The 14426-nt window shown below is 40.5% G+C and overlaps 1 protein-coding gene across 3 annotated transcripts in view; it reads right to left on the bottom strand.

Moving 5' to 3' along the window:
- Positions 1–14426, bottom strand: part of ITPR1 (inositol 1,4,5-trisphosphate receptor, type 1) — a 162941-nt gene that overhangs the window by 114785 nt on the left and 33730 nt on the right. For 2 of the 3 annotated variants that reach the window (XM_010016352.1, XM_010016354.1), the window contains exons 3-9: positions 12797–12912; positions 8835–8921; positions 7044–7202; positions 5692–5790; positions 5184–5267; positions 4954–5100; positions 3495–3590 (exon numbers count right to left, since the gene is read on the bottom strand). In XM_010016352.1, the coding sequence (XP_010014654.1) occupies positions 3495–3590; positions 4954–5100; positions 5184–5267; positions 5692–5790; positions 7044–7202; positions 8835–8921; positions 12797–12912 (788 nt within the window). Of the gene's footprint in view, positions 1–2080; positions 2126–3494; positions 3591–4953; positions 5101–5183; positions 5268–5691; positions 5791–7043; positions 7203–8834; positions 8922–12796; positions 12913–14426 lie in introns of all 3 variants that reach the window. The other variant, XM_010016353.1, reaches the window with a different exon arrangement.

Raw genomic sequence — 14426 nt, 5'->3', positions numbered from 1 at the left:
AGGTGTAATTTTCGAAGTGATCAAGCAGTTCATCAGCTTCTCTGTGATCACGGCACTGGTGGAAGGCTCAACACTCCATTCCAAGTCCTGGTGTAAGGCACTGCAATCCTTAAACATACGGAAAAGGTATCTAACATGACTTGTGCCTCAGGATACTCTGTAGTTAGCACATTTGCAGTCAATGAACTTGGCTGCAAAGTAGTGACATTTAAAGTCTGATTTTGCACATGGGAACAGGCAGCTAGCTGTATGGAACAGAAATACACATTGGGAGTGTGCCTTCAAGAAAAGAAGTAACTATACACTCAACAGAGTCCATCTGGAGGCTTTACACCAGGAGAAATTCGCTCACTTGGAATAAATTCCCCGAATATCAGCTGTCTACTTCGTCCCCACAGTAAGGCAGCTGCTCTGTATTCACAATTTGTACTTCAGGAGACAACTGGTCAACTATTGAAACTGTGGTAAAGCTGAAAATGAGTTGTAAACAGAAAGTAGGAAATGGGGCAATTTAAGGAGAACTAAACCTACAACCCCAAAGCTGACAACAGCAGTCTCTTTGAACTTTGAAAGGTACTGCCTGGCATCTTACCCATGCCCATTTAAACCCTATTCTTGTACAGTTCACTAAGGTAATAAGGAGAAAACAACAAACCACAGAGCTGTGCAAAGAAACCTGCTGTCTTGCAGTCAGCTCACATTTGGATCAAGTTGGAGTTTGGATAAAGTTGGATGAAGCAGCCTACACCATCCTGTCACCAGTGAATGTTAAACGATGCAGTAATTTCATGTCAGAAATGAATTATGTGCTCCTGATTCTATCCTTTACGGTCTATTTTTGCCACCTAGTGGTAAAAGAGACAGAGCAGGAAAAATTCAGAGCAACTCAGAAGCCAGTGTGTTACCATTATTACTGCACTTATCAGTAGGAGACATTAGCATAGCACCAGGAGGATGGGTGGCTACATGGCAGACCTCGACACTGATTAACTTTCAAAAAGTTAAGCCAATAGAATAGTTCAATGTTGGATTTTCCCCACAAACAATAGCTTAGGGTGGGGGAGTGTTACATTCTTCAGTACAGTTACTGATGTCAAGCTCTCAGAAGATCAGCGTTTGTTGCCAAATAACACCAAGAGCTAATGAGGATTACAGCTCAATATCTGGGGACAAGGATAAGTGTTTTAATGGCCAGGCTATAATGACAGATCCTTTTAGGAGGAGAAATCCACACTGCAGGATTTCAAAGCATCACATTGCATTCATCTTTCAAAAATCAGAGGAGTAGTTCTTTTTCATATCCAAATGAAGCAAATCTTCCATAATACAGGACACATTACCAAGAAAGCTGTATAAGCCTACAGTCAAATCCAACTAGAAGAATAGAATCTGCAATGGAAAGTGCTGTTCCACTTTTATCTTTTTTCGACTCTTGAAACAATGTTGTTTCCCTTTGACACCAAAGAGAAGCTTCTATTAATAAAAAACATCAGTACACTCACTGTTTGACACAACATTTATTGAAAACAAGACTTACTTTCACAGGACAATCAGAAGAATGGCACCGAAATCATTCTCACCCTGCCATTCTTGCTCTCTAGACCCTTTACCCCATCCTTCCTGTGACAAGCTAAGACCAGAGGGGGAATTAATTTCTTAAACATGGAGGTCAGAAAACTGACTGGCACAGCACTATGTGAACATCCCATTAGGGACACTTGCCATCTGGTACCACCTAGAGCAGCTTGCTTTTCAGGCCTGTTCAAGAGAGTGCTTCAAGGAAGCAAAGTTTTAAGAAACAGGAAGACAGAAAAAGAGATACTACAAAGGGGGGAGGTGAGGGGGTCCACGTAAAGTATAAATTCAGTTCCAAGTGCTTTGCTCTTAACTAAAGCCTAACCCAGTTTTCAACATCCACTCCTCTGGACAGGCCTTAAAAGCCTTCAAGATCATTCTCATTCTTTTTGTTTCTTCACTAGAAACAAAGCCTGAACCATCTATGCACTGGCCAGGTAAACACCTGGGCCTGTGTCAAGCCCTCCTCAATCAGGGGCAAGATCATACTCTTGCCTATACTTACTGAGGATTGACACTCCAGGTCATCTTCCTCATAGTCAGGGTTTACCTGATGAAACAGAATCACAGGCACGTCAAAACTCTAACAGAGCTGGAAGCGGGAAACAACCTCAGCATGCTCTAAACTTATTTTGTAAGCAATGCACTCTACTGCTACAGCACTACAGGCATGCAGAAAATACACTGTGCAAACCAACTCATTCCTTACCAGGCAGCTGTCTGCCCGCAAAGTAGGCAGTTAGTTAAGTAATCTGCACACACGCAGAGAGATTTATCTTGTTCAGCATAACCACTAAAGGAGCAAGAGGGGTAAAGAGTTATCAAGTTTCAGGGGGGGTTTAAAATTCCCAAGTGGAAATTCCAACTAGGAATTACTGGCTTGGGAGAAATCTTGAACAAACTATTCTAACCATGGATCAGGTGGGCAATCTCCTCTGGTATATTTTTGCATGATGTAAGACCATGGTTTTGGTTTGGCTGACTAGCAAACTCAAGATTTACTGGAAAAGCTCTACATTGGATCCCTCATTACTGAAAAGGATTTGGCAGCATGCATGTGACTAAACACTTTCTCCAATCTGCTTATTAGAAGAATATAAAATGGATATTTAATCTGGGCTTTTCTCACTTAAGCTCTCAGGTCAATAGCATTGGCTGAGACAGCCTTTCTGCCCTGCTACACTCCTTACATCCAGGACAGCTTTTACTTAAAGGTTTGTGTACTGGCATGTTGATATATCCATGCTTTGAAGTAAATAGAAGTAGTTTTAATAAACATTTACAAGTGTTAAACAGCAAAACTCACAAAATTATAACCCTCAGTCTTTTTGGGTTTTTTTTAAATAAAATATCTTTAAATCTTATTTCAATGGGGGAAGGACGTCCACCACAGAGACAGACAGACTTATTTTGTGCTTGGACAGCTAAGCATTATTTGCAGTTCTTATGAGACTGGTCTGAAGTCTAACTACATTTTCATTTTACACTCAGTTCAGCTCAGAAATCAGTGATTCAAGGGAAACTAACAATAGTGGAATTCATTTTCTCCCAAAGGCTCTCAGCCATTTACAATTTATTCATCTATTAATAAATTCATCTTGATTCTACTGACCACATGACAGAATACCATTTAGTGTCTATTCTTTGCAGAAGAAGAGTTACTGCCTCTAGAATTCATACAAAAAGTGAAATAAGCTCAAGACTACCCCTGTACCATGGTATTCTGCCATGTCTTTTTCATCTTGCTTACTATGTTTAGCTTTCTACTTATGTATTAATACTAAGGACCCAAACACCGCTCTCCTCCCCTCCCCTGTGCCTATTTTTATGGCAGAAAATGAAAGATTTTCAGAAGGTGTAAAAGGAAGAAAATACTGTGGAAGGAATGGCAGAGTTCCTAAGCAAGCCCCAACACCTACCTCTGCTGCCAGGTAGTGTCCAGTAGCAAGGTGTTTGAACCTGAAAAGGCTATTCCAGTACCCCGCACCACCACGACAGGGATCATGCTGCACCACCTACAAGGAAAGGGAAACCACATGTACATTCTAAGACATTGACCTCCCCTTCAAACACAGCATTTACTGTATTTCATGTACAGGTAAGAGGAAACAAGGAGCTGCAGAAAAGATGAAACCACCTTTCATATGTGAACACCACACAGTAAATACTTTGGGCTGGCTACAATTAGTTCAGTTCAAGTTATGAACAATGGCACGAAGATTATGGTTCCAAGTTGGCAGAGAAGTAATTACAGAAGGTGCTCTAGATGTGCATGTGTCTTGAAATAAAATGCAACAATTCATTTACCTTTTTGGTATAACTAATTTTTTACTTTCACCTTCTCAAAGTAGATGAGGGAAGACACCTGGAAATATATTTCAAATGCAGTGTTGTTGTACAGAAGAATATGAAGATATTTATATTTACTCTCTAAACTCTCCTGTGGCAAGCAGAGCCTCCAACATCAGATGATCTGTTACTTCATATCAGCAACTCTGTGGCTGCACCCGCTTCCTGAGGGTAATCTCAGCATAGCTGACCTGTGCCTCTCGGGAAAGGACTATCTTACCTCTGCCTTGCGTTTACCAGCAGGTAACTGCATAACGGGTAAATGGAGGACCAGTGGATGCCCAGTGGTAAATGTGGACAGTAACCACAGAAGCTCCTGTGGTGTCCTAACTTGTCAAAGTAATGATAATTACAGGTAGGCTTTCCATTCAAATAGGGGAGAAGCTGTGTATCAAAGCAGACACTTCTGGAAAAAGATGAAAAACACCTATCCACCATTCCAACTAATTTTATGACTCTTACATGCAGTTTGCAGGGCAAACATTTAAAATCATAGACCTCTAGTAACACCAAAAGGTTGAGGCTATTTTAAGAAGCCAGAGATGTTCAAGGTCACTATTTAAAAGCCAAGTAAAGAAAACAGATAATTCAGACAAGCAACACACAGGGACTAGCAAAGGGTTGCAATCTCCAGTCAAATGCGGATATGCATAATCACATTATTCACATCAAAACCAGAGTGTTTGGTACACTCAGCAGGACAGTTGAAATTATTAGCTGGTGTTAAACTTCAGTGACTGGTAAGAAAATAACTTCACAGATGTTTCTTTGTCCCCTTTTTCTGAACTGTCAGGAACCTGAATTTGAGAGCTCTCTGCTGCACCACCAGAGATCAGAACTCCGTTTTGATTTTGCACAGAAAGGACAGTAAGTAAAGACATTTTAAGATTAAACATCTAACACCAGGAGGGCTTTTACCTTAAAAAAAATAAATAAAAAGGAAAGAAAAGAAATCCATGTACACTGTTTTTAAACAGAAACAGTCACTGTTCCTACAAAGCCACCTACAGCTTGAGTTACAATTCTTACCTCTACCTCCCACAGTGCTTTTGAACTGGTTGCAGACGTGGCTGACTGCCTCCCTGTCGTTCTCAGGAAAACATGTTGCTTCTTCCTATGCTCATCACAAGTCAGGAACTTCTCCTGTTCTGCATGAAAGAGTCTCACCACATCCCCCTGTCAAAGACCAGACAGCATCGTCAGTGCAGATGTTATCCATCAGCAAAGAAGTTATAAGCAACTGGAGTTTTGAGTCTCACCCCTTTGAGAATATCATCTTTGTTATCACTCCATTTCATAAAGAGGACTATTTTCCAGCTTGTATTGCAGTTCACGGAGTTGACCTAAAAGAAGAACTAAAACCATTAGTCCCACTGTCCCAGGCATGGCACGAGATACTGCCACAAACTACTACTGCCTATTGCATTACTCAAGAGGCAAGGTCCTTTCTGTATTTACTCCAGAACAAGTACGTACAGAGTTGACTTGTTAGGAAGTCACTTGCTACACATCATTATGTCACAATTCTTGATTTTGAAGGAAAATTTTAGCTAGTCAAGCAAAAGAAATCGAACTTAAACCTCTGTCCAGTGCACAGAAGAGATAAGAACAGTCTGCTAGCCCTATTAAGTTGCTGATCAAAGAGATTCCTAAACAATGCCGTATGTACAAACCAACTTGCTGATTTGTACAACATGAATCCAAGCAGCTTAGCTGAAACATACAGAGGTTTGTACAACTGCTCCAGCTGTGTCAACCTGCTCTTACCTCATTGCACCCTGGATTATCAACAAGCTGATGACTACTGGCGTGGAGAGGCTGGCCAGCGTTGACAGGATTCAGAACTACTTTGTCTCCAATGACAACCTGCAGATAAGCACAGCATTAGACAGAAATTTGCACCCTGAGAAAGTGCCTTTTCTTTTTTCCTTTTTTTAATGGGAGTGATGGGAGGAAATCACCTTCTTGCAGTTTGGAGAGATGCCAGTCTCGAGTATGAAAACCAGGATTCTGTTTACTTCAGAATTTAGCTCACCACGATCAGTCGCTCAAGCAGAAAAAAAACCCCCGTACTATTGGACTCAGAGGATTTCAGAAGAAACACAGACTGCAATTCCAGTAACTAACCTATCTACTGCTTTTCATGAACTTCCTTCATTGGTTAACATTTAACAAGTAATTCCTATAGAAAAGGTCAGCCAAAACTCCCCCTCCTCCAAGATGCACTTTCATTTCTAAAGTCAGAATCTTGACCAGGTTGGCAAGACAAATGCACTTTATTCTGGACAGTAAAGGTCCTGTTCTTCCCTTCTTCTAGGACAAAGTCTAAAACCAAAAAGCCTTTTCTGTATTGAAAAGAACTATTCTTAGTAATAAAGTGTCTGAGAACTGGTGCAATTGAAAAGCACTTAAGGCCACTAAGACTGCACTACCCTGTGCTTTGGCTTCAACATGTGTGTTAATCTGTCTGTAGAAAAAGAACAGTCACATCAAAACTTATGGGGCTAGTCTACAAGATAAATTATTCTTGCTTGATGAAGTCTGCTATGCTTAGGTGCCAAATACATACCTGAACTATAGGGCACACTGAAGTTTATTACCTCCTTGTTTCAGGTAAAAAGTATACCCAAGAGACTCAGATTTTGTAAAATAGAGATAAAGAGATTAAAATAGTAATGTATTTAATTTGGAACCAATTATTTTACAGGTTTCCCATGAACAGGACCATTTAACGTCATTATTACTTCATTCCTCATATGCAAAATGAGGATGTATTTTGATTCCAAACTGACAACACTAAAAACCAAGATGCTAATTATTTGTTCCAAATCTACTGAGGGAACTCAACATTTCCTACCATTTTGCACTGGATGGGAATTGTGAAAGGATAGCATAATTAGGTCCCTTATTCCCTCCAACATTAAATCACTCCACATTTCCAAAATACAAGTTACCATAGCAATTTTCCTCCCCCTCATGACAGCATAGGAAAAAGGTTGTTCCTGCATCATCATGCAGTAGCTCTGTGCATTTCATTAATTGCAAGACAGGCCTCCTGAAACAAGGTTTGCCAAGCTGTGCACTAAGCAGTATGTGAAGATATTCCCCTTCACACTTACACTGTCTCCAATGGAACGCAGTTTGTAGAAGGGCTGTATGTAGAACCAGGAACCTTCATTTCCAGCTTCATCCAAGGTCACCCTCATAGCATTCTTCTCTAGCAGAGCTGGAAGCCTCTTATTTACTGTTAAGTATTTGTTACTTTTTAAGTGAAGCAGCTAGAACAAGAATTAGAGTTCAGTTCTAAGAATGCTCATTTTTCCTCCCCTCAAATAATAGAGAGCAAAAGATAACGTTAATACTACACAGGAATTAAAATAACTACTGGATTATATAAAAATACTAATGAACTCATTTCACTTACACTTCTTTCAGTATACAGTCCTACAGCACAAAATATCTTCAGCTAATCCAACTGTCTCTTCTGCAGCAAGTAATAAATGCTTACAAATGCCCTCGTCACTTTACAACAGCCTGTTCAAAATCCCAGGATCAAAACACATAAAATGCTGGGGACTGAGTGGCTTTCCCTGGTAAGAAGGGAGTGGTGGGAAGTAAAGCTGCTCTTATCTTGCCTTGCTCTGTCTCATTTAACAGAAAACATGACTGCTTCTTTGAAGGCTCTCCCCCAGAAGTCCCATTCTTCTACTGTCAGCCACATACCAACCTGCAGACTGCACACCATCCGCATAGATACGTATACTGCAACAGGTCACATCCCAGCTCCCAACCCACCCAGCTCCAACCAGCTGTTGTTAAGTTCCCAATAAATTTAGCAGACAAGTACTTTTGTACAGAAAATCACTTTCTGATGCCTTTTGCCTATCATAAATACTCACAGAACATATGGGAGTTACAGGAAAACACAGGCAAAAACTTATCACTGCTTTTAATAGTGTTGATGTTGGTAGTCCAATCAAAAAAGGATATTATTATTTTTCTTTCATCAATAAAAGCACTTATAAGTACTTTCTCCCCCTGCCTCCCCCTCCAAACATGCAGGCCAGCAGTGCACTTCATTCAGCCAAGACAGGCACTTCCCTGTCCTTCCTCCATCAGGATGCTCCAAATCCTGCAACTTCTTCAAAGGGCAGCCAACCAATTTCTCTTTGGAACAAGAAAGCCCAGGCTGCCTGTGCTCCTAGCCCCCTCACTCTGTTGGCTGGTACTGTGCCATCAGAATTAAATAAAAATCATTTGTATAGGGATTTCTAAATCTAAGGTTCAAAATGCTCAGATAAGTATCCCTACTTCTGAAGTGCTGAGGCAATCTACCTAGTAGAAGTAGGTCTGCTTTGGTTTCAGGGTAAACCCACATCTGCTGGTTCCCATCATGTTCCCCATTTATTAAAGACCTGTCTTTCTTTAATCATGCAGTTATTGTACTTCCCATTTTTCTTGGGTTTGATGCATGATCTTTTTTTCCTTTTCATTCCCTGGGACTTAGCATATCCTTTGCTTCAGTGGACTGTAATTACCTATATGGCTTGATTTTCCTTCTCTGTGTCAATTAACTATTTGATGTGTCAACATTTGATTGTGAGAGACTGTATCTGGCATTGTACAATGCTCTTCCAAATGGCCAACTCTAATGAAGGCTCTAAAGAGGTATTTCTGAAGAAAGGAAACACATGGTGACCTCAGAAAAAGCACAATTAACTCATAATAAAAAACCAAAAGGACTCCATCCTAGCTATACGTCCAGTTCTGCTTTACAGGATCCCACTTCAGGACACAGTTATACCTTGCAAAACTAGACCTTGTCCGTGAATTCGAGGAATTTGAAGTCATATCAAGCAGGGGAGTTTGATCAAAATCCTATACAGCTTGCAAAGATGTTCACAGCCTACCTGGATAACATTGCCGTATTGGATGACTGTTCCCAACAGCTTTCTGTTTTCAGTTTCATTCTGTTTCTTTTCCAAATCTGCCGCATGCTGAAATTGAAGGAGAATAATGCAATTACTGACTGGTTTATAAAAAGAGTGGCCAAAGACTCGAGGTTCTTTAAAAGTATTTCAAAGAACTGGAGAAACAGTGAGCATCGGAAATGGTGCAGTTTCCTTCTTCCAACAGCATAATTTCTAATTCCCTTCTTCAGTTGTTCAGGAAGATAGACAAACACCATTTAAACAACCTATAATTGCATAGAATTGTTTAGGTTGGAAAATACCTTTAAGATCATTGAGCCCAACTGTTAACCCAGCACTGCCAAGTCCACCACTAAACCATGTTCCTAAATGCCACATCTACACATCTTCAAATATCTCCAGGGATGGTGACTCCACCGCTTCCCTGGGCAGCCTGTTCCAACGCTTGACGACCCTCTCAGTGAAGACATTCCTCTTGTCCCAGACCTTGTTACTTGGGAGAAAATACCAACTCCTCCTTTCAGGTAGTTGTAGAGAACAATAAAGTCCCCCTGAGCCTCTTTTTCTCCAGACTGAACACCCCCAGCTTCCCCAGCTGCTCCTCATCACGCTTGTGCTCCAGACCCTTCACCAGCTCCGTTGCAAATCTCTGCATACACTCCAGCACCTCAGTGTCTGTCTTGTAGTGACGGGCAAAATTGGGTAATTTTTTTTAATAAAACCTGAGATGAAAAGCTCAGACAAGATAGAAGACAATCCATGAGAAGGTAACACCACATATATGGGAGGAGGTGAAAAGGGATGGGTAACAGCTCAAGCCAGGAAGTCTATCTACCTTTCTACTGACTTCTGTACAAATTGGAAAGAAAGGACCTCAACTTTGGTTCTTTATTTTACTTTGCCAACACAGGCCCCAAGTCTTCTACAGCCTGTCTTTTTATGGCAACCCGAATCATCTTCACCATGCAGCAGGATTATTTGTAAGACATTTATAAATGCCCACTGCAGCTTTGAACATGTGAGTTCCCAACCTCCCAGCACCACATAGTGTGTACTTCATGAGGCTAAAGGATATTCTGTGCTACATTAGAGACCGGCTGTGAAGATGCAACTGAGCATTTCTGTACCACACTAATACAGTAATAAAAGGGAAAAATTGAATAATCATAGGGATACATTGTTCTATTTAATAACTTCATTTCTAACTAATATCTTACACTTTGATTTGTTTTCACAAGTGAGCTATTTTGTCCAGGCTGTTTTTAAACTATTTCACTTAGTGAAGAAATTCTCTCTCACTTGACATGAAAGATGACTTGTTTTTCCATTAAAAAAACAACTAAATCCGAATTTGCTTTAACTGGTATCTGGTGGTGGAGAGTAATTTAAAACTAGACTTTTTCGAAGCCTAAGAATCAAGGTTTATAGTTTGGTCCTCAGATCTCAAGGACAAAAGTAGGTCCAGTTCTCTGCTGGAGAAGCAAAGCGCTCACAGTTCCTAACTGTAGTAAGTATAGTAACACAGGAAAAAGTTCAGCTACTGCAAAGGAAGAGCATCTGTATACTGTTACAAAATTTCATCATCTTTAGCTTACATAAAACGTGCTATTTTTGGAAGTTGTGTTAGGTAGGATAGTTGGCTCTTGCTCCGAGAGAACCTGGAATACAGCTGCTCATTCACATATAAAAATACATTCAGAAACACAATGCCACATGATTTTCTCTTTATTATTGAAATACAACTTTTTTTTTTTTTTTGCTTGATTTCAAAGTATTCTGTTGAAAAATGATTTCTTCAAGATGCTAGGGCCTCTCAACTATCAATGGCAAGCAGAGAAAATAGGACTTCTCTGCCTGCACTGGATTGGGTGCCACATTTATTGTAAGTAAAGAAAATCATGTATTCCGTAAAAATGAGATTAAGACTTTGGATGCATTTCAAAAGCACACACCAAGTGACAATCGTTCAAGAAAGAATCATTTTCTCTGGCCACTAGATGTCAGCTTCTCAATCAGCACAGAGTCTTGATACCAAAGAGAGACAAGTGTCCCACATTTTAAATCCCTTAAATGGCATTAACTTAAAATAACCTGACCTCAGCATCGGGCACATACAGCAGACAATAAATTCCATCAGCAGACAAACAGAAGCCAAAAAAGGCAAGTGATGATGAATACATGTTGCATCATCAATTTTGTTAGGAGTCACACGCACTGATAAAGACATCTGAACACGGGCAGAGGTAACAAATGTACGCACATTTCAGGACACAGCCCCCCCCCCAACACACATCAAACAAAATGCAGAGGATTTTAGTGTATTGCATGTCTGACAAATGGACAAGATGACACATGTACCCATATGACTGGCAGAAAAAGAAGTTCTGATAGATGAGTGATGTACATGGGACCAAATTATTTTAAAGCTGTGCATCAGCCTCAGGTCACTGAAGACCTGATTTGGATGTGATACATAAAGGATCAGCCTTTATGCCAAAACGATGCAGGTTAGATAATCTTGAACAACACTGTAAAATCCTTTCACCATATAAAGCAAGCAGTTCATGCATGGTGGTACATTTCTGTACAAACATCACTTGGCTGGGGCTAAATACTGGGAAAATCACATCCTATCTTTCCATAGGGACCCTGGCTCCACAGGGTGAACTATCAGGTGAATAGGAACCCAAATACATGAACTGGCATGTACTGACGAAAGAGAAAACAACTTTAAATGGCATTCTAATGCAGGGCAATCACAAAGTACTTTACCTCTACATGATGCTGTATTTAGACCACACTTTCTCTTAAAATCCATTAACTCGCACAAAACCTGCTGTCATAAACTCTCCTCTTTGCCTATGCACCAGAAAAACCAAGCCCAGAATCCCCTGTTCCCTGTTGCTGGCATGGTCTACTTCTCTTATCATTAACAAGGCAGAAGAAATGCGGCTCAAGTGAGGGACTTTTGTGCTACAGCCAGTACCAAAATAGCTTTCTCCTTGCTAAATTAATACTTCTAGGTTATAAAATTATGTTTTCAGCAGCAAAATGAGTCAAACAGTCAGCTTTTGTGAAATGCAGGAGCAAGGCAGCCATATGGCAATCAGTAAATGACACTCTCCTACAGGGCCATTTCATATTTCAGTCTACAATGAGCTTAATATAGGCTTAAAGAAACTAAAAATATTTAGAATTGTAATTTTGACATGAAGTATTCCAGCTATGTAATTTTAACATAAACATGGAGTTTATTTAACTCTAAATTCAACAGATGGTATTTAAGTTAAGCTGGCTTTTTTTTACATAGGAATTCTAAAAACAGCAATCAACTGCTTTACTAGGTTTTCAACTGCTGAATGTCAACATTTTACACAGAAAATATTAAATACTGCAAACTAATAAGGAAGAAGAGGCTGTCTGGCCTTATAATTACTCATAATTACCCATCAACCTTTACATGTATTAACAGCAGCTATGTTTGTTTGTGGAATCCCTATAGATTTATCAGACTGGTAGCTCAGATGGTATCTACTAGCCCAGCTAACCCTCATGACTTCCCATGTCAAGATGCAACGCTTCAGAATCCTCTACTCTGTGTAATTGTTTGAAGGGTCCTATTTTTCTGCTGTTACCACCGAAAATGCCCACAGAGAGCACTACTACAACTAGCACAGGTTAACGACAAAAGTTTAAACAGTTACCATGACTCTAACCCAGTGTCATACATACCAGTACTGGGAAACACAGACCTTGAACAGCATGTTGTCAGAAATCAGAGTTAGACCTCAGTGAATGTCTCAAAAGCAGTCTTCTATATGGATTTCTATATACTTTCTCAGCGTCTCTTGGTTAATTGTGTCAAGTTGATTGGAAATACATATTTAAAGCAGCATGGATGAGTGTTGATGGTCAAAAGGAGCCTAAACAGGAATACTTACATGCAGTTTGTTGAGTAGCACAGCATCTGTGGTGCTGTTAGCTCCTGGCTTTGCTGCTTTCCAGAACTGCTTTTGGGCAGAGTACCGGTTCATGGGACATAGTTTGAACAGGCAATCTATAAAAACAGATGAAATAAACAGAAGGATTGCTTCAACCATTTGTAATTATCTGGATTTGTGCTGTTAACATTGACCAAGGAACCAGCAGCAAGGAAAGGTTTATAAACAAATTCCAAAAAGCTCTTAATCAGACAAATGCTTTTTTGAGCAACAGGAATGTTGCCCCATGAATGATAAAAATTAACTGTTGCTGCCAAACATCTGATGCAAGACCAGAAAATTTATAACTCGTCCCAGTCAAAATCGGTACCATACTAAAATGGTAACACGTTCCAGTGCTTTCCCAGGCAAACAGATTTGTTCTGCACACTTTCAACTTTCATTTTTTGCATTTTAGCAGGCACACTACTGCAGACAACACAGGTCAGGTTGGGGAGGAGGGTGTTCGGGGTTTTTTTGCTGTTGTTTGTTGAGCTTTTAAATCAAATCCCTCCTATTGCTAAGGAAAAATGAGGCACAAAAAACTGGAGAAACTCATTGGAGAAACTCGCTTAATAAAGTAGCAGCAGCATAAAACACCCCCCAAACAATAGCACCCACAAGCACAGACATTCAAAGCATAGCTCGAGGTAACAGTAAACCCCTCAGGGTGTCAGGTTCTTTACCCGGTCCATCGACACAGTTTATTTAACATTCTGCCTGGCAAAAGCCAGGAATTACAGCTCATTAGTCTTATTAAAAACACTTTTTTTGTATCAAAGAGATTCTAACTTATCAGTAATAAAACCCAAATTAGCTGCCTTTACTGTTTTTCCTCTTCTTTGTTGCTAAGCAACTGAACACGCAAAAAAATAAATTAAGCTATTCAAAGTCAGTGCCTAAAGTAGCAGTGTAGAAGTTTCAACAAAGTGCCAAAAGCCAGAAGGCTGTTCCCAGTGCCTCTCTGGCAACGGCAGGGATGCAAGGCTGCAGGCTTCAATCCACACAGTATTTCTCAAGGCTCCTGGTGTATTCTTATAGGCAAGCACTACAATTAGGGAGGCAGCAAACTGAGGAGAGACCTACCTGGGGGTTTTATCTTCCCTGTCTGAAAAGCACAGCTGCTTATAGGCACACATGATGCATGTCAACTAAAAAGGGAAAAGCCCCACGCTGAAGTCATTTCAGCTCTGCCAGTGTTAAAGGTGCTGAAGGGGTGCTGAAGTTGCCCCACTAGAGGCAGACCTTGATAATTTTACCTTGAGATGCCATTTGAAGCTGACACCTTCACTCTTTTCATGCCTTTCCCAAGGAAAAGATGCATTTGATGTTCCTCTGCCCGCCTAACCCATCTTCGAAGCACTGTTAGAGCCTACCAGGCAACATCAAACACCTTGCACAGAAGGGCAAAGGTCTGTCGTCAAAACTAAATCCCCTTCTAACAGGGTGAACCAGCGGTGGCAGATCCATCTCAGTGAGCCATCGACTGCCAAATGGGCTGATCAACTTGTCCCAAACCAGCACCACGATTCCTGCAGCCTGCTTATCTGGTGGCCCTTTATACCAGCAGGAGCTGGGTATGGCACTGAGG

This window comes from Nestor notabilis, unplaced genomic scaffold, assembly GCF_000696875.1.
Source record: "Nestor notabilis isolate BGI_N333 unplaced genomic scaffold, ASM69687v1 scaffold9436, whole genome shotgun sequence".
Classification (NCBI taxonomy): domain Eukaryota; kingdom Metazoa; phylum Chordata; class Aves; order Psittaciformes; family Psittacidae; genus Nestor; species Nestor notabilis.
This window is presented reverse-complemented; position numbering and strand designations above follow the sequence as displayed.